The sequence below is a fragment of the Puntigrus tetrazona genome, chromosome 17 (assembly GCF_018831695.1).
Source record: "Puntigrus tetrazona isolate hp1 chromosome 17, ASM1883169v1, whole genome shotgun sequence".
NCBI classification, from domain to species: Eukaryota; Metazoa; Chordata; class Actinopteri; order Cypriniformes; family Cyprinidae; genus Puntigrus; species Puntigrus tetrazona.
Window position 1 is genome coordinate 7,285,396 of NC_056715.1, and position 18,593 is coordinate 7,303,988.

Below are 18,593 nucleotides of genomic sequence, written 5' to 3' on the forward strand. Positions count from 1 at the left end.
TGTTGTTTAATCACCCTAATTAAGTTTTTAAAAGGGGCGAGTGTGTGGTCATATGGTTAAAATGCAGGATGGAGACAAACTGTACTATAATACACTGTTCTGAAATAAAAACTGGAATTAGTCATTGCATAACTGGTCGGTAAATGGTTGACTGAAACAGCACGACTTTTGTGCTTTACTGTGAATTACTTGTTTTTTGGACACTTTGGGCAATACCAGCACAGACATAAAACACAGTGACAATACTGCCAATGATAACATGTTGACACGGTTATGTAATTTATAGGTAAGTATAGTCTTTTTATGGGATAAGAAAAATAATTGCTGTTGTTCTTTCTATCAAACTCAAAAAACCCTGCTGTGTTAAGTAACACATAGAATGAAATGGGATGTGAATTTTAATGAGTCAGAAAATGTTTTGCTGAACAGCCAGGACCCTGTGAAACTGGAAAAGAGAACCAGCACTCACTTTAAAAGATAGACAGACCTACACAGACTGAAGATAATCTTCTGAAGCAACCCTGTATTCATTGACCTAGGTGAGTATCCACTTAAAATCCATTGAAAAATAAGTCATCAAGTAAATGTACCAGGCTGAAATCCTTCATATATTAGCAGAACATCAGATATCATTTTGAGGTGGCAAAACTATGCAATGTGAAGTTAAGAAATGAAACTGGGCGAATCGTTGTAAGGGATGGCAGCTTTATAATGTTTTTGTAGAAGCAAGTTTCAAAGAAATCAGTTTACTTTCAAAGCATTCTGTCTTGTTCTGGCACGCCTTAATATTTATGGGTCGTTAAGAAACTTGCATTGTGGATGAGAAGGTAACTTTTAAGAAAACCAATGTGAATTCTCGAAATGTATTATGGATAGACATGAAAACTAGCTTTTCAAGCTTCGCATGCACCGCCTTTTGAATTCACATGCATTCTCATTTGAGTTTCACAGGCAGCTGGAGCCAGATCTCAGCGCAAACATTCAACAATGCTTAAGGTTAGCTTGTATTTCCTCTTTGGATTTCTTTAAATGACTGTATTATGACACTATTTTTAACAAACAGTACTTGCCTTTTTTTTAACTGTGTCAGTAAACAGTATAGATCTTGTGATCATAGATCATGAGTAAACGCACATAAACTTGCATACACTTTTGTAGACAGATGACGTTATTTCTCAACCACTTCTTTTTCTGTGTCTGGTTGTATGCTTTCAACAGAGAGAAGTCAAGCCATACTGGAATCTGTCGGTCAAAGTTTTACATGCGAAGATCCACGAGTGCTACGACTACTGTGAGATAATTTGTCCTCTTAACAGCAGCCAAATAAATATATTAATTTACAGATTTTACATTTCTTTTTAGCTTTAAGTGTGAAGTTTAAAACAGATGTTTTTATTGCCATAATGCACTCTTGTATTGCAATAACAAAGATTACAGTATGTACAAAGTTTAACGTGAAACATGTCTAAACCAGTTTTGATAAAAAAAAACAAAACGTGCGTTGTTGCTTGAACTTGCTCTGCTAGTTACACATGAACTATACTGTATGTAGTAGGATGCAATCTTTTGTCTGATCTCAAAGCCTAAAGGTGTTTCTGATTTTCAAAAGTCTTTAGCTGTACATTTTGACAACTAATCCAACATTAACCTCTATTCATGAGTATGCAGTACATGCATAAATCAATGCTTAAGTCTGTCAGCCAACTCACTAACTTTTCCAACCTCGCCTTTATAATATTTTTATTATTACATTTAATTTCTCTTTAGTCTCTGCGCCTGACTGCTATGTCATCCTGAACCTACCCACTGCATCTGCCCGTACATTTCGCACCAAGACTATACCAAATAGTAAGCAACCTGAATGGAATGAAACTTTCACTTTCAGGGTGCACAGCAACATTAAGGTATTTTTTTCTTCTGATCTTAGAATGTTTCAATATATTAAATCCTACTACTAACTCACCAGTGTGATATGAACGACACTTTATTCTCTTCTCTATACACAGAATATTTTAGAGCTCCTGATCTATGACGAGGATCCATTCATGAGAGACAACCATTGTGCCACTATCCTGTTTGACATCAATAACCTCACACCTGGGAAAAAGCAGACCAAATGCTTTATAATAAATAAGGTCAGTGCTGTATGGAGACCTCACACCTAAACTGATATTTCAACATAAATAAACACTTGGTTTACAGAGCCCTTCATAGTTGATTTGTGACTACTTTTTTTTTAAGATCAAGGATGAACTGTGGGTGGAATTTGAGATCACTAAGAGGTCAGTGAGTATGCCTTGAGCAGTTCTAGTTAGAATTTCAAAAATAGGTACAAGTAGGAACTAGTTAAATGAGGAAAAATGCGGATGTCACTACACATGAATCTGAAAGTGTCTGTTTTGTGTTTAACTGTGTGCTGCAGCTCTGAGACACCAACGCCATGCGTCTCTAATGGAGTTTTGGTGGTATGAACCTATACAAAACATTTCTTATCTGTATCATGGATTACAGTCAGATGATTTAAAATGATTTTCTGATGCACAGTACAGTCCCAAAAAGTTAAAGTTTTAACATAATGAGTATAGCAGCTTAACAGGCTACATGCACTCTTAACTAAAACTATAAAAATATATGAGTTGACCTCCATTGGATGAGCTTTATGCTTTCTCTTTGAAATAGGCAGGTCCTTTCTGTGAGCTGAATGTAGAGATAGACAAGCTTCTAAAAAAATCAGAAGGTAAATAAAGGCATTTTCATCTACATTTCCTATGCAAATGCTCAGATATTAACTACTGGGAATTCAGTGGTGTTCAGAATTTTTTTTTTTTACATTGCTCTGTTCTATAATGAGTTTTCAAAACACATATAATCCTAGATTTAGGTTTTTTTTTTTTTTTGCTTACTCTCTGTGTGTTCCAGCAATGCAGAACATGGTGTTAAAACTAAAAGGGGCATACAAAGAGGATTTTGTGATCTCAAAATCTGAGGAAAGTTCAAGCTTTCTGAAAACGTTACGTTATTACATCAACCGAGACCTGGAAACTGAACTCAATCTGACCTCAGAGACTGTTGTCAGCTCAGCAAATGTAAGTCCTGACACACCATGTTTACTGAAAATGTATTGCTGTAAAAACTATCAGATGCTTTATTTTATTTTTTGTCTGTTGTGTTTACTACTTTGTAAAAGAAAAAAGTTGTTTCAATTTGAATGAATGTGTTTGTTCGTTACCCCGATACTTGACATTTTTTTGTTTAGTCAACTAAAATATTTTAGTTGTCACTTAAATTAACATTAAGTAACTAAAAATTTTAAGTTGACTCAGCGAAAAAATGTCAAGTAGCGGGGTAACAAGTTATTTCACATATTTTTTTTACAGTGTACATATATGTACATGTGTTTAGTTAAAACTACCACATACATCTTATTAGTTATGGAACAGTATGTATGTATACAGTAGTTCACATAATATCTTGTAGATTTAGAAAGCACATGAAACAAGCAACTTTTGGCTTTAAATGTTTGCTTAAACATACTTCTCTCCAGGCTGGGACAGTAGTAGTGGATGGTGCTGTTCCAGAAACTATGGACACTGGATTGACTTCCATCCCTTTAAAACCGTTACCAGCCAAAAAACAGATTACGGTCTCTTTGCCTCTGGGAGAGGTGAGTTACTGATTTATTAATTAAATCTGAACCTGAGACACCACAAATAGTTTATTGATAATATAGTAACACATAGCATAGTATCTGAGTAATATGCATTTTTCACCATATTTTCTCATAATTATATATTGTATTATATCTAAAATGGCCTTTCTTTATTGTTTTTAAGAATAAGGTTGATCTGCAATTGAAAACAGATGATCGGTAACAAATTCACATCTATCCACAGTAGTAGATTAATAATAAATTATTATTAGAATGTATGAACTGAAACAGGTTACAATACTAGCTTTCCATCCTAACCTCAGAATCAAAATGCTTTTGTGTGTTCTGAAGCTCTCATCAAGAGCTGGATGTGCGTCTGGATTTTGATATCCCAGTAGAAGAAAAGAATTTTCTGGTGAAGAGAAAAAATGTCGTTTGTCAGACTCTACAGAAAGCTTTGAATCTCACCACTGCACCTGAGCCCAGCAAGGTACATTAGACACAAGCACAAATCACCCAGATACTTTAAAAAGAACTAAGAAGATTGGGATGTTTTCCTACTATACAGTATGCAACGTCAATTTTATAGAATACAAATACCCAACAACAAACAGACCAAAATGAGAATCTGTGTTTGATGTGACTCCTCAGGTCCCAGTGTTCGCTGTGGTGTGTTCTGGTGGCGGGAGCAGAGCATTAACAAGCACATACGGTAGCCTTCAGGGTCTGCAGAAGATCCAGCTTCTCGACGCAGTCAGCTACATCACAGGGGTTTCAGGTGCCACTTGGTGAGAATGTGTAGTCTTAATGTATTTCTAAACGACTTTGTTTCTAGTCAGACTGATAAAGACCATGTGTGCCATTTCTCCTGTAAGTCAGCCAGTCAAGACTGAGTTTTTTGTTTAATCCTAATGTTTTAGGGCCCTAGCCTCTCTTTATGAAGACTCTAACTGGTCAAAGGGTGGTCTCGACAAGTCTATGGAGTCCATAAAGAAAGAGCTCTCAAAAAAGGCGCTCAGTATGTTTTCCTCAGAGCAGCTAAAGGAATACAAAAAGAGGATGGAAGAGCGAGAGAAGGAAGGACAACTTGTGTCTCTTATCGACATGTGGGGCCTAGCTTTAGAGTATCTTTTCTATGGGAAAGTAAGGGAGAAACAAAGCTCAATCATGTGTTTTAAAGTCTGGTACACTTTTATAATACACATTCCTTTTATAGAAACGCATGGGTACGCTGTCTGAAATGCAAAGGACAGTGTCTGAAGGCCAGAACCCTCTGCCCATATTCACAGCTGTTAATCTCAAGCATGGCAAAGAAGACAGTATAACAGATGCAGGTATGTACTATTAAGTTTCACACTAAGACAAATAAGAATTTGTACATAAAAAGCCAAGTTTAAAGAACATCATTTGTATAGGATGCAGATACTGCCTGCTATACCGGTCTCACACGTTATTTGAGTCCATGCAACATGATATCACAGGGCGTCAATGTATGTTCTGCTTTGTTTTAAGAGTTACAGTTTCTTATGGAATACTATACTATACGCATATTACATAATGCTTTTGCATAATATGCATGTGTACATAGAAACTGTCATGTTTGAACAAGGTAGTATCATCAATCATGTTGTCTAATCAACTCATACTGTCTAATAAGTGACCTAGACATTCAAAATATGTCAATAGTCAAAGTAAAGTTCATGCCATTTGATTATTTTTTCTTCAACTGCTTATACAGATTTTTTTTTTCAAAACTTTACACACAAATCCAAGAATTGGTATTTATCCCTTAGAATGTGACTTTTATCAGGGGAACCCTGTTTTCAGTAGCAATTGGGTAGGTTTTGTTGAGAAAACCTGGCAACCCTCGGTCAGGTTTCAGGTTTTGTGTCTAAGCAGTTGAAAAAACTGGAAATGCATTCATTTGGAATCAACAGCAATGTCATTAAAAAGTTGACACTTGAATCATGCATATTAGAGGAGCTTGAGGTATGATAGGATACTTCTGTAAATAAACTTTTAAAATAAGTTTTTGTATTATACTCATAAAATAAATCATTTTTATTTGGTATGCAATTAATATAAACTGTCATTTAAAGGCGCTAAGTTGAGTCATGCCTGTTTTGATGTTTAATATAAAAACAAATGTAATTTAGTTATAATTTAGTTAATATTAGATGTATAATTACGAATGTCGCATTGTTGCACCTCACACTTTATAATTGCGACCAGTCCAAATCCTTTTTACTGCCTTTATATTTCTTCTTTATAACTTCTCTAAGTGCTAGTGCAATGACTGTCGGGTAAATATTTGCTTCCTGGGAAGTGATATATCAGTAGCTATAAAAGATTATTTGGGAACAGCTTCTGAAGATATAAACACATGCAAATGATTTTCTCATCCAAAGAGTTACAGAACTTTTTTAGAACACAGTAGGTTCACTGTATGGTTAGTAGATCATAAACAACTAGCTTGTAGTTGATATTGCTAATAAAAGAGCTTATAAACAGATCAATAACCTCTTCCTGTTTTCTATTTAGAATGGTGTGAGTTCACCCCATATGAGGTTGGATTTCCCAAATATGGTGCATTTGTGCCTGCGCAGAATTTTGGGAGTGAATATTACCTCGGCCACATGATCAAGAAACTTCCTGAGACTGGGTTGTCTTTTCTTGTAGGTGAGTTTAAGGGAGTGTGTGTGTTTACATGTACAATCCTCCATATAGGCAAAGTACGCAAGCAAGTACATAGTTCTGTTTTTTTATATGGCTAGCAGTTATGAAAACATGAATGTTCATTTCCTTTAAAGTGGTGCATTGCTGGCCTTTTTAACTTAAAAATCAGGCAAATCATGCAACATGAGTGTCATACAGTCTCTTGGGGGCCCACAAAAGTCTTGTATAGACACTGTGTGTTTATGTACATAAAGAATACATGAAACGATGAGGAAAAAAAAGAGGAAGGCCATAAAGAAGAAGAGGAAAAAGTGCATGATGTGCTTATTATGACCAGTAGGGGGAGTCTATATTTGAATATGAACTTGTACTGTGCCGTAAGCAAATAATGTGAACTGTAGCCATTCACTTATCAGCCCAAACTCTGTGTGTGGTTTTAAAGGAATGTGGAGCAGCATTTTCTCTATAAATCTCACGGAAATCTGGAGTCTTGCGACAGGAGTCAGCCCTTCCTGGATGCCTTGCACTGGAGGAGGAGTGAGTAACACAGGTGAGAGTTTAACTAACTTGAACAGTTCCATAATAGTAATAAGAAAATTTTTTTCAGGGTCACGTGACACTGAACAGTGCTGAAAATCAGCTTAGCCATCACAGCCATAAATTACATTTAATAAAATATTTTTATTTACAAACACAATGTTAAAAATTAAACGGTAGCAACATTTCACAATATTACTGTTTTTAAAATAAATGCATTACATTATCTTATCTTACATTAATCTTTTGAAGATTTAGTAGATTTGTGTGTTTCATTATTATACAGTGACATGATGCAACTGTCTTTTTGTCTCCTTCTGTAAAGAGACTCATAGTAAACAAACAGCACTTGGTACATACCTGCTCGGCCCTGTGACTGACTTTGCTAAAATGCTATGTAGCTTTATGACCAGCCGCCCCATTGTCAGCCAGGCATACAACTTCTTGAGAGGCTTCAACCTGCACAGCAGCTACAATGAGAACACGGGCTTCATCACATGGAAAGGTCTTGAGCTCTGCTTATACAATTTCAAGTGTGCATTCTGTGTTTATTATGTTTATTCTTCAGGGCTGTATACTATTAGTGTTCTTTCATGTGTGCAGATGTAATTGCAGATGGCTGCTGCCTATAACTTGCAGTCTTCCATAATATTCATGCTCTGTCTACAGACACACACCCAGACGCCTTTCCTAACAACATGACTCCAGCCGATCCTGTGCTAGGCTTAGTAGATGCCGGATTTGCCTTAAATTCGGGATTTCCTCCTTTGGTCCACTCTCACAGAAAAGTGGACGTTATTCTGTCTCTAAACTACTCTTGGGATCCAGATCAGTTTAAAGTGAGAAGCCGGGAGATTCTATAAGTTTTGTTGGAAATGCAAAAATAAATGAAATAAATAAAAATGATACTTGTTTGGGTCCAACAGGTCATAAAGCAATCTCAGGAGTACTGTGCTGATCGGAAGATTCCATTTCCAAAGATTGATTTCAAAAAGGTGGAGTCAGAGCCGCTGAAGGAAGTTTACATCTTTGAGGATAAAGACAATCCGGAAGCTCCCATAGTGCTTCACTTTCCCTTGGTCAATGTTTCATTCAAGCAATTCAAAGCTCCTGGTAAGCACTACCATAACTCTTTACATCCATTCTGCCAGATTCCTAATAGGAATTACAGTGCTTCTAAGGCAGGAATGTATTTATATTTCTCAAAAAAAAACCGTTATATTGTGTAAATACACAAAAATATAAAATAAATATATTCTCTGTATGTATTTGCTGTATATATGTATATAAATATATTCTCAGTCTATGTTTTGGACTAAATGATAAATGAAATAATAATATATTACATATATTAACCCATTTAAATGTTTATAATACACAGACTGTCATGACGATGGCAAAGCAACTCGTTCAACAATATTTAACAATACCTTTGTGGCTTTTAAAGCACTTTTAGCTGTTTAATTGGAGTATAAAGTGATTGAATATTGTTAATGTTTGGAAAATTTGTTTAAATAACCAAGAATGCACATCATTGTGAAATGATGTGTATGCGTGTGTTTTAGGAGTGAAGAGAGAGGGTGAGAAAGAGCAGAAAGAGGGAGCGGTTGATGTTGAATTGAACAGTAGCACCTCCCCTTATGTCACACACAAATTGACTTACACACCAGAGGACTTCCAGAGGCTCATCAATCTCACCTCCTACAACATCCAAAACAACAAAGATGCCATTTTGAATGCGCTAAGTAAAGCATTAAACCGAAACAGAGAAAAGCGAACAGGGGATGATGGTCATGGCAAAAAGGAGAAGGCAGCTGTTTCAGCATCCACAACACAACCAGGATCACAAAAAACACGAAAGACTGAAGCAAAGTGATCTACAGCTCCGCTACTGTGAAAAAAACCCCTGCATCCTTCTTTTATTAAGTTTTGTTAATCATATTCTTTAATAGTCTGTAATTCTTTTTTGTTATAAATGCAAAAAATGCCAAAAGCAATATTTGAGAAACACATAACCAGTCAGTGTTTATAACTGTCGCCTTACTTTAGTTCGATTTGCTGTGCTTAACTTGTAATAATGTTTTCTAATTTGAGAGGACAGGTAGTTTTTTGCAGGAAATTCGAGCATGTCATCATCACATCACATCTGTAAAAATCAAGATTGAGTTCCGGCTTGTCTTATTCACCTGTGAATATAGACATTTAATTGTAGCCTGTTCTCATAACAGCTGGAATAATTGTCAAAAAATGGCATTTTGACGGTGGATTGTAATCCAGAAAGGATTATATGAAACGAATGAAATTAAATTCTATTCCGGTTTTAAATGTGCTTCTGATAACAGACAGGCTGGGACACAAGACTGTCATTTGTCTGCCACAAGATTTGTATTTTAAAGAAAACCGGTTTAAATGGGGAAAAATTTACTTTTTGGGTTAAAGGAATTTCTTAATATGAAATTCGAATGATGTGGCATTCAGATATTAGACTGTACATAAATTTAAATCTACACGCTAATACACATTACACTCATAGTCACACAATACTGATGTTGTTAGCATGAATAATTTGAGAATAAAGTACAATAATAATAATAATCAGCAGAGTATGATGTGATGTGACTGTTAAATCGCCATCGATAGCGCAATTTATGATAATATTTTTTTCCTCAGTCAGAACAAAGCATGGCTTAATATCCGGTGAAAAGTCTTATTTGGGTCATATATTCTAAGACGTAGTTTAAAAATCTGTGATTACTAAATACAGGATTCACACCGGTGCGGCAAAAAAAAAAAAAAGTGGTTTTCAAACATAGATGACGACAAAGAGGCAAAACTTACGGACTGCGGTTTTAATGAAAAAATTGTTGGTGATGACATACTCAATATTACCTTGACATTATTTAGTATGGATGGTGAATAGTGAAATAACAGCTTTGTTTATATGCATTGTTAACTTGTCATTTCTGTCAATTCACAACACAATTAAAACTAATGCATTAATTAAAAGGCTATTTTATTTTATTTTACTGATAAACATCACTAAATATTAGATATTATCCCCCTGGCCAAAGACATGCCAGCCAATCTGATGTCAGCAATCACCAAGTACAAATTATTCATTTGTGATTAGAAAATTAAGCACAGAAATAAATAAATAAATAAATAAATAAATGTAGTATTGTATTTTACACTCATGACAATTTGAACAATATTAATAGTAGAGACATATTATAATTGGTGTCCCACATATAAAGTATGTGGCAGGTTCAATATGACTCATTTACTTGGAAAAATACGTTTTTGCAGTTATTCCCTATTGTTTCATCTTAGAGTATCGTTGGGGTGTGTCTATATGCGCTGCATATCTATGACTGTAGTCTGACTGTAACACGAGGATTTGCAAGGTATGAACATTTGTCGCTATACAAACAAACCACACTAATGAAAACTTCAACAGCTGAAACTGTTACTATATATCTTTAGAATAAGAGCGTTCCTATTGAGTTGAATGATAGGGTCCTAATGAGCATGATCAGATAATCAGTTATTTCATAACCTTTTCCACATTGTATGGAAGCATTTAATACACATACATAATCTTCTGTAAAATTTGTAAATAACAACAAACAATGCAACGTTAATGTTTATAATAGCTCAATTTTCTCAGATTAGACCTTGAATAAGAAGGACTGTGATGATTACGGTGCATCTGAATGAAAGTGGGCTGGGCTGGTATTCATGGGCATGGGAGGGTTTTTGTAAACACACAACATTCCTTGTAATATAACTGAAGTCTTAGGTTTTTGTTTGTTTTTTTAAAATCTTATGCGCCTGGATTTGTCACCATGGTTTCTATAGTTAAGTCCACATAAGACAAGGTATATAATCTTGGCATGCAGCCATTAATAACTTATCTTTTCAAATATATTTTTAGCATTTGTAACATATTAACACTATATTATAGAGATGGGGAATGATCACAAACATGGAGAGAATAATTTTTCATCCCACCCATTAAATTTTAAATAATAAAACAACATCAAATATTTTATCGGGGTGTGAAGGGCTGGACATAAACAAGTTTCTCAGGTTTTCTTTTATAATTTAGTTGTGAGTATAGAGAGATCTTCATTTCATCTTTTGATTTTAAGACTTCACTGCGGCCTGCTGAGGAGAAGACAATGCTGAAGGTACCTTAGCGTAAAGATATCTGACTCTCATTAGTTTGGCAATTCATAAAGCAAATATATTTATGTTTACTTAAAATCATTTGGATGAGGATGTAAATGTTTTACCTGACAAGTCTAATTTGTTTTATTAAAAAAAAAAAAAAACATAATTATTTTCATGCAAATGTAATAATTCATAATAAGTTGTCTTTTGTGAAACAGAAAGGTTCTTCAGATGTTAAATATTTAAATAATAAATTAAGTTGTTAATTGTTCATTTATGTTAATTTGTTATTAACAATATAATTAATAATGTTATATTGTTTAATATAACTGAAACATGTTTGCATGTATAGTTTATTGTAGTTCATTTCTCAAAAAAAAAAAATATTTTTATTTTTTTTTTTCATTCACATTTAACTTCTAATTCATTGTGTTACTTTTTGTCTTTTTAATATTTATTTGTACTGAAGAAAATACAGCCTCAAGAGCTTACCTCAAATGAGTGAAATTAATTCATATAAGCTTATATATACATTGCTGTCAGTAATTCAGATGAAAATACTGCTACATCTGTCTAGTTTCATTTCATTGTGTTTGACAGAAAGAGTTGATGCCGTACTGGAACCTCGGTGTCACGGTGCTGCGGGGAAAGTTCAATCAGTCGTATGACCTTTGTGAGTCAGCCCTTCAAAAAAGTGTGATTTTGCAGTGTAAATTATTTCAGTTAGCATAAAAAATAGTTTAAATCAGGTGTATTTGTGTTTGTTTGCCTTTGCCGTCTTTGATTTTCTGCACACAACATCGCTGATTTACTGCACGCTTCCGACATCTAACAAGAGCTTAGTACAGTAGCTCATACTTTGCTCTCTCTCCAGTGTCTAAATGCGACTGCTACATCGTTTTAAAGTTACCCACGGCCTGCGCTTGCTGCCACCGCACCAAGACAGTAAAAAACAGTAATGCACCGAATTGGAACGAAACGTTTCACTTCAGAGTTCACAGTGGAGTCAAGGTGAGCAAACTGGCTTTGGACATGTGCAAGAAACCTCTTTTAGAGGCAAATAATGTGTTTGCATTTACTCCTGAGGGTTTTCTTAACTAAAACGTTGTGACTGTGCCTTGCCCTTTTAGTCTTATGTGACAGCATGTTATTCTCCACCCAAACTGTTCTTAAATACAAAAGTGACGAATGACATGCTGGTGACATCAATAACAGTCAAATGCTATTCTATACAAATTAAATCCACAAAACATTTGCTGCCATCTACTGTAAACCAGAATTCCGGGAGAGAGAGCTTTTAAGGTTTAATAAACTTGTTTTTGTCTCCTCAGAACATTCTGGAATTCCACATATTTGATGCTGACAAGTTAACAAAAGATGACTACTTCTCCACCATCCTATTCGACATCAGTAACCTCACACCTGGGCAAAAGCAAACAAAATGCTTCATTACAGACGATCAGGTAGGCATATCATTTAATGATGAAACTATAATTTTATCTTTGAAGTGGAAGCATTTTGCATACATTACTTTAAATCAGTGCATGAAAGCAAAACATTACAAATGTGGATTTAGCCCCATTCGTCTTTTTGATTATCATCAGAAAAAGAGCGAGCTGTGGGTGGAGTTTGAGGTGACCGTGAGGTTAGTGAGAATGTTAACGATCGAAAACAAAAATACTTATTAACCACGTAGTAACTGTATTCTTACTCTTTATAAAAATACATATTTCTAATACATTGTTCTGAAGTTATCTGTCATTTTTTCTGTCCCTTTTCTTATTCAAGCTCTGAGAAACCCGAACCATACTTCTCTAATGGAGTGCTGATGGTAAGAACATTTTCATATTGACTGTATATTTTACACATACAAAGGTTTCCATAAACAAAAGCTAACTGTGCTGTGTAAATCTAACTAGCACTCTGAATTTTTTAGGCAGGTCCATTCTGTGCACTGGATGTGAAGGTGGAAAAACATCTAAGGACTAATGGTAAATAGAAGAACACTGGGTTATATCTGGGGGAGAGAGAGAGAGAGAGAGAGAGAGAGAGAGAGAGATGGAGAGAGAGAGAGAGAGAAAGAAAGAGGCTTTATAATAGCCACTGAAAGCTTGATAAAATTAATATAAATAGGGCCTTTTCCATTTTTTGCTGCTTTAAAAACTGTGTCAAAAATCTTCCCCTGTGTTTACCCCAGCTGAGAAGGACATGAAGTTAAAACTGCGAGGCGCTTATAAAGAAGACTGTTTGATCCCAGGCTCTAAGGAAAACCCCAGCTGCACACAGACTATTCGCTACTACATCAACCGAGACCTGGAGACTGAGTTTAACCTCATCCCACCAAAAGTGTGTCATTGAATAGACTGGTGATTTCTCAATAAATCATGTATCAAGCATGTATAGGCTATCACTAACACAGAGTGTATGATGCTTGTTTGTGTGTTTGCATGTTTGTTGTTCGTCCAGGCTGGGGGAGAAGTGGATGGGATAAATCCAAAGATTGCAGACATTCTGTCATCGATCCCTATGAAACCATTACCAGCCAAACAGCAGATTAAACTCTCCATGCCTTTTGGAAAGGTGGGTACTGGTAAAACCAGCTGGAAGGCATGCATTTTTTCAATGTCTCTAAAAGAACAGTTAAATAACTGCAACTCTTTTAGGATGAAGTGGATCTGCAACTAAGAACAGAGGACCGGTAAATAATTTGAATGACTATTTATTAGTCACGTATTAGTCTAATTATCTCAAATACAGCATGTTATTCATCACACAAACCTGAATGATTTAAATTTTCGTAACTGATTATAGTTAAATCTGAAAAAGCACTGTAAACCACCAACATTTCCTGAGATGGTTTCAGTCTGATTCCATTCATCTCTCAAAAAAATCATGTGTGTGTGTGTCTGAAGCTCTGATGAAAAGCTGGATGTACGTCTGGAGTTTGATATTCCGGCGGAAGAAAAGAATTATCTGGCCAAAAGACGAAAAGTCACGTCACAAGCTCTACAGAAAGCTTTGAATCTCAGCTCTGCACCTGAACCCAGCAAGGCAAGAAAACAACTTGAGTATAAATGCATTCAACAGACACGCAGTTTCTGGCAGAGTTTTACTTTTGTTCCCATCAATTTTAATTTCATTAATACATTCCAATACATTAGGTAGCAAAATAACAAAAGTGCGATAAGCTGCAAAACTATTTGCTATACAACTACATGGTTTATAATTACAACAATATATTAAATAAATATCATTTTGCAATATAAAGAAATGTAACTGTGTTGTTTCATATAACTAAAAATAACTGGAAGCAGACAACACTAGAAGCTTATATACATTTATAAGATTGATGTGACCGCTCAGGTCCCATTGGTGGCTGTTGTGTGTTCTGGAGGCGGGACCAGAGCGATGACTGGCACATTCGGAGGCTTAAGAGCTCTGCAGAAACTTCAGCTTCTTGATACTATCAGCTACATCACAGGAATTTCTGGCTCCACCTGGTGAGTATAAGGAGCACTACATACCTGTTCAACTCTAAAATAGTGGTTCTCAGTTGGTTTCAATCAGATTTTATTGGATATCATGCCATTAAACATCAAACTCTCTTGCCTCATAGGACTATGGCTTCTCTATACGGTGATGCTAATTGGTCAAACAATGACCTAAATTTAGCTATGGAGTCTGTAAAGAAGGAGATCTCTAAAAGTGTGTTCAGTATATTTTCCCCCGAGCAGCTACGGCACTACAAAGAAAAGATGGAAGAGAGAGAAAAAGAAGGACTACTCGTATCTCTTGTTGATATGTGGGGTCTGGCTATAGAATACCTCATCCAAGGGAAGGTATAACACCCTTGATATCGCAGAGGCAAAATGCATTTTAAGTCAAAATAAATGCAAATACAGTTCATTTCTCCTCCAGAAACTTTTGAAATTCTTCTTTTCCTCAGAAAAAAATGGGTACGCTATCTGACCAGCAGATGGCACTATCAAATGCCCAGAACCCTCTTCCCATCTACACAGCTCTCAACATGAAGAATGGCAAGACAGGATGTACCACAGAGACTGGTAAGGATACATTTGAATTTAATTTGGTTTATCCACTCGGTGGTTCCTACTAAATTATAGTTCATTATGATTAATGGGCGATCGGTTATGTTTATTCCTTAATAGATCAATTTGTTGCATTACTGTAGATATTTTGTCCATGTTTCTCTTTGTTCTTTTCTCGTTCAGAATGGTGTGAGTTCACCCCATATGAGGTTGGATTTATCAAGTATGGTGCCTTCATACCTGCACAGAACTTTGGGAGCGAATATTACCTCGGCCGCATGATCAAGAAACTTCCTGAATCTGGAATATACTCTCTATTGGGTAAATAAATGTAAATTGATGGGCTGATGAAGGGATTTTAAGTTAAAGATAGTAACTGGCAGCTGTATTCATATTAGTCAAAATGCGTTGCGTTTGCAGGGATATGGAGCAGTGTTTTCTCTCTGAGCCTGACTCAGCTTTGGAGTACTATCACTGGAGTGATTCCATCCTGGGCCAGCAAAGTCGGGGAAGGAGTGACTCAGACAGGTAAATGGAAGGCAGGGACAATGAGTAAGACCACCTGAGCAAATGTGCAGCTTCTCAAATGTTGCCTTGTGAAGAAAAAGTATGCTAAATTGTACTAATAATGCAGTAGCGTTGGGCTGCAGATCTGCATTTGCTGCTTACTGTAAGTCTACTTAAAGCTAGTATATTAATTTCTTAACAGGCGTAAGTATACTGCAATAATGATCTCAAATTGAACATTTTACATTTTAAATTAAAACATTTTCAAGTTTTCCATTTTAAAAATGTTATCCACTTATAGACACAGATGACAAACCATCAACACTGGACACACTTCAGGTCAGCCCTATGACAAACTTGGCAAAAAAGCTGAGCAACTTTCTGACCAGCCGCCCCATTGTCAGCCAAGTATTCAACTTCCTTAGAGGCTTCCATCTTCACAGGAACTACAGTGAGAGCTGTGACTTCACCACTTGGAAAGGTCAGAACAAGTTTAGCCTAATTATTAATAATTCCCTTTTGATTCAGTTTGAGAAAGAATTACAAAGTGTATTTTCTGCAGATACACATCCAGACGCCTTCCCAAACTCCCTGACACCAGCAGATGCCACACTTGGCCTAGTGGACACTGCTTTTGTCCTCAAGTCAGGATTCCCTCCCGTGTTACGCTCTAACAGACGAGCAGATGTCATTCTGTCTCTGAACTACGCTTGGGACACGGACCACTTTAAGGTGAGGGACACCACAAACACAGCAGATTATGAGGAGAATGCGATGAAACGTAATTTTGTTGTTTTTGTATGTGTCTATAGGTCATAAAGCAAACTCAGGAGTACTGCACCAATCGCAAGATTCCATTTCCAAAGATCGATTACAAAAAGCTGGAGTCTGAGCCGATCAGGGAAGTTTATGTGTTTGAAGATAAAGAGAATCCAGATGCTCCCATAGTGCTTCACTTTCCATTGATCAATATCTCATTCAAGCAGTTCAAGTCTCCTGGTGAGTACCGCCAACTGTAACCTGTCAGTTGGTGTTGTTAAAGAGATAGTTCACCCAAAAATGAAAATTTTAGAATCAATTACTTACTAAAATTAGATAATTTTAAATAATATTCTGCTTTGTTCATGCACTGATAGTCAAAGGGATCCCTATTGACTATCGTAGTATGAACCAAGAAACACAGAGACATTTTCATCTTCTGTGCCCTGCAAAAGAAACAAAGTCATGCAGATTTTTGTTGATATAATTTTTGACGAATAATGGCAAATAATTATCATTTTTGGTTTAACTAATCTAATAAGAATCTTACACAAATATTCTCCCAACGGATTACAAAATATATTTTTATGAAGTAATTTTGTGTTTTCTGTGGTAGGAGTGAAGAGAGAGGGCAAGGCAGAGATAAATGAAGGAGATTTTGACATTGACTTCACTAGTATGCGCTGTCCATTCGCCACACAAAACCTTACGTATCAACCTGAGGATTTCCAGAAGCTGAGCAACCTCACCACCTACAACATTTTGAACAACAAAGACGTCATTTTAAGCACACTGAGCAAAGCGCTGAAGAGAAACATAGAGAGAATTCCTGCTACAAAGGCGTCAAAAGTCTGATTTGATGTTGACAGCTGAAGTTAAGGCTGACGGCAGGAGAGACTGGAGAGTTTGAATTTTGTATATATTTAACTTTACCCAAAAATGTCATCGCTCATCACCCTCATATTGCTCCAAAACTGTTCAACTGAATTTTTTGTGTAGATCAGAGATTAATGCAATAATCTATTCCTAACAATAAAAATGAAGGTGACCGTGGACAGCATGATAAAAAAGTCCATTACAGTAGTCTAAATGATGCCATACTTGCCATTTCCAAGTCTGGTACCATTGCTAATGGCATCATGGCAACCTTGATACTCCTTATTTCAATAAAACACATAATATTTGAGGCAGTTCCAGTAATGGCACATCTTGTTCTTTCCTTACATATATTGTAACTTTTTTTGGTGCTTTTTGTCATTTTTTAAAGTTTAAAAGTCATTGGACACCTGGCTAAATACATTGTATGTTAATCAGCAGAACAACATTTGCCTTTTATGAAGAAAAACAAGGCATGGAACATCATTAAAAGTCATTGATGTAAATTGGTTAATTTTCATTATTATTATTATTATTATTATTATTATTATTATTATTATTATTATTATTATTATTATTATTATTTCACAACATTTGTTAACCATTAAGCCAAACAGAGATTTTATATTTGGAGATATACAGATGCCAAATATGTATACTACTATTTAAAAGTTTGAGGTCAGTAAGATTTTTCTTGATGTTTGGAAGGAGAAAAGTCTCTTATGGCACACACACACACACACACACACACACACACACACACACACACACACACACACACATATATACATTTTGTCATTTCTTTCAAAATTTCATTTTGCTTTTCTTCACAAGTAACTAAATTTAATTAATATAACAAACCTAATTACTTGATTTTTTGGTAACTTCATTGGATGTAATGTTGGCACTATGCTTTTTAAAATGTATTTATTTTAATTAGGTAGCAGTTTTAGTGGATTAAGAACTGCTTTGGTTAACAAATTAAACCTGATTTTTTAATTGAAAGATTTGTTGTTGTTTTTTTTATATTTCATTTTATTTATTGACTGAAGATCATGCAGGCTTTTTTTGTTTTTGCTGTAATTGCGTATGTTCCACACATAAAATACGTAGCATGTTTTTCTGACAAACGTGACTTATTTATGTAAACATTTGGTGTGATTTCCTGTAGACGGTTGTTTGGGTGTGGGCCTCATATGCGCTGCATGAGATCATTAAACAGTTTCACTATGACACTGTAGGATCCTAGAATCTACCGTAGATAAAAAGGGATGGGAGGGATTTCATAAACATAGCTTTGCATATAACCAAAATCTATAGCTGTTTTATAAGCCTCCGGGACGAGTGACCTTAATTTTTATATTAAA

General features: G+C 35.5%; 2 protein-coding genes across 2 annotated transcripts; both read left to right on the plus strand.

The window, feature by feature from the left end:
* Nucleotides 1-154: 154 nt before the first annotated feature.
* Nucleotides 155-9,868, plus strand: pla2g4f.1 (phospholipase A2, group IVF, tandem duplicate 1). The gene is made up of 22 exons (XM_043263787.1): nt 155-286; nt 430-539; nt 952-996; nt 1,219-1,291; nt 1,768-1,904; nt 2,007-2,135; nt 2,242-2,282; nt 2,423-2,465; nt 2,680-2,737; nt 2,920-3,086; nt 3,545-3,664; nt 3,834-3,868; nt 4,001-4,139; nt 4,301-4,437; nt 4,570-4,792; nt 4,866-4,983; nt 6,191-6,328; nt 6,768-6,875; nt 7,188-7,367; nt 7,532-7,701; nt 7,789-7,975; nt 8,428-9,868. The coding sequence occupies exons 3-22, from the start codon at nt 988-990 to the stop codon at nt 8,736-8,738; spliced, it is 2,523 nt and encodes an 840-aa protein (XP_043119722.1). The 5' UTR covers nt 155-286; nt 430-539; nt 952-987; the 3' UTR covers nt 8,739-9,868.
* A 1,776-nt stretch (nt 9,869-11,644) lies between these two features.
* Nucleotides 11,645-17,250, plus strand: LOC122361986 (cytosolic phospholipase A2 delta-like). The gene is made up of 19 exons (XM_043263224.1): nt 11,645-11,708; nt 11,910-12,046; nt 12,367-12,498; nt 12,640-12,680; nt 12,824-12,866; nt 12,972-13,026; nt 13,233-13,385; nt 13,515-13,615; nt 13,699-13,733; nt 13,948-14,086; nt 14,399-14,535; nt 14,652-14,874; nt 14,982-15,099; nt 15,268-15,405; nt 15,505-15,612; nt 15,893-16,072; nt 16,154-16,323; nt 16,404-16,590; nt 16,967-17,250. The coding sequence occupies exons 1-19, from the start codon at nt 11,645-11,647 to the stop codon at nt 17,203-17,205; spliced, it is 2,400 nt and encodes a 799-aa protein (XP_043119159.1). The 3' UTR covers nt 17,206-17,250.
* Nucleotides 17,251-18,593: the final 1,343 nt, after the last annotated feature.

What these genes read in the sequence shown, in the direction of transcription:
- pla2g4f.1 (XM_043263787.1), top strand. An exon ending in TCTCTAATGGAGTTTTGGTG is followed by an intron (nt 2,466 to 2,679) that starts GTATGAACCTAT and finishes TCTTTGAAATAG; the next exon opens with GCAGGTCCTTTCTGTGAGCT. An exon ending in AGTATCTTTTCTATGGGAAA is followed by an intron (nt 4,793 to 4,865) that starts GTAAGGGAGAAA and finishes TTCCTTTTATAG; the next exon opens with AAACGCATGGGTACGCTGTC.
- LOC122361986 (XM_043263224.1), top strand. Translation starts at nt 11,645, where the DNA reads ATGCCGTACTGGAACCTCGGTGTCACGGTGCTGCGGGGAAAGTTCAAT. An exon ending in CAACTAAGAACAGAGGACCG is followed by an intron (nt 13,734 to 13,947) that starts GTAAATAATTTG and finishes GTGTGTCTGAAG; the next exon opens with CTCTGATGAAAAGCTGGATG. An exon ending in AATACCTCATCCAAGGGAAG is followed by an intron (nt 14,875 to 14,981) that starts GTATAACACCCT and finishes TCTTTTCCTCAG; the next exon opens with AAAAAAATGGGTACGCTATC.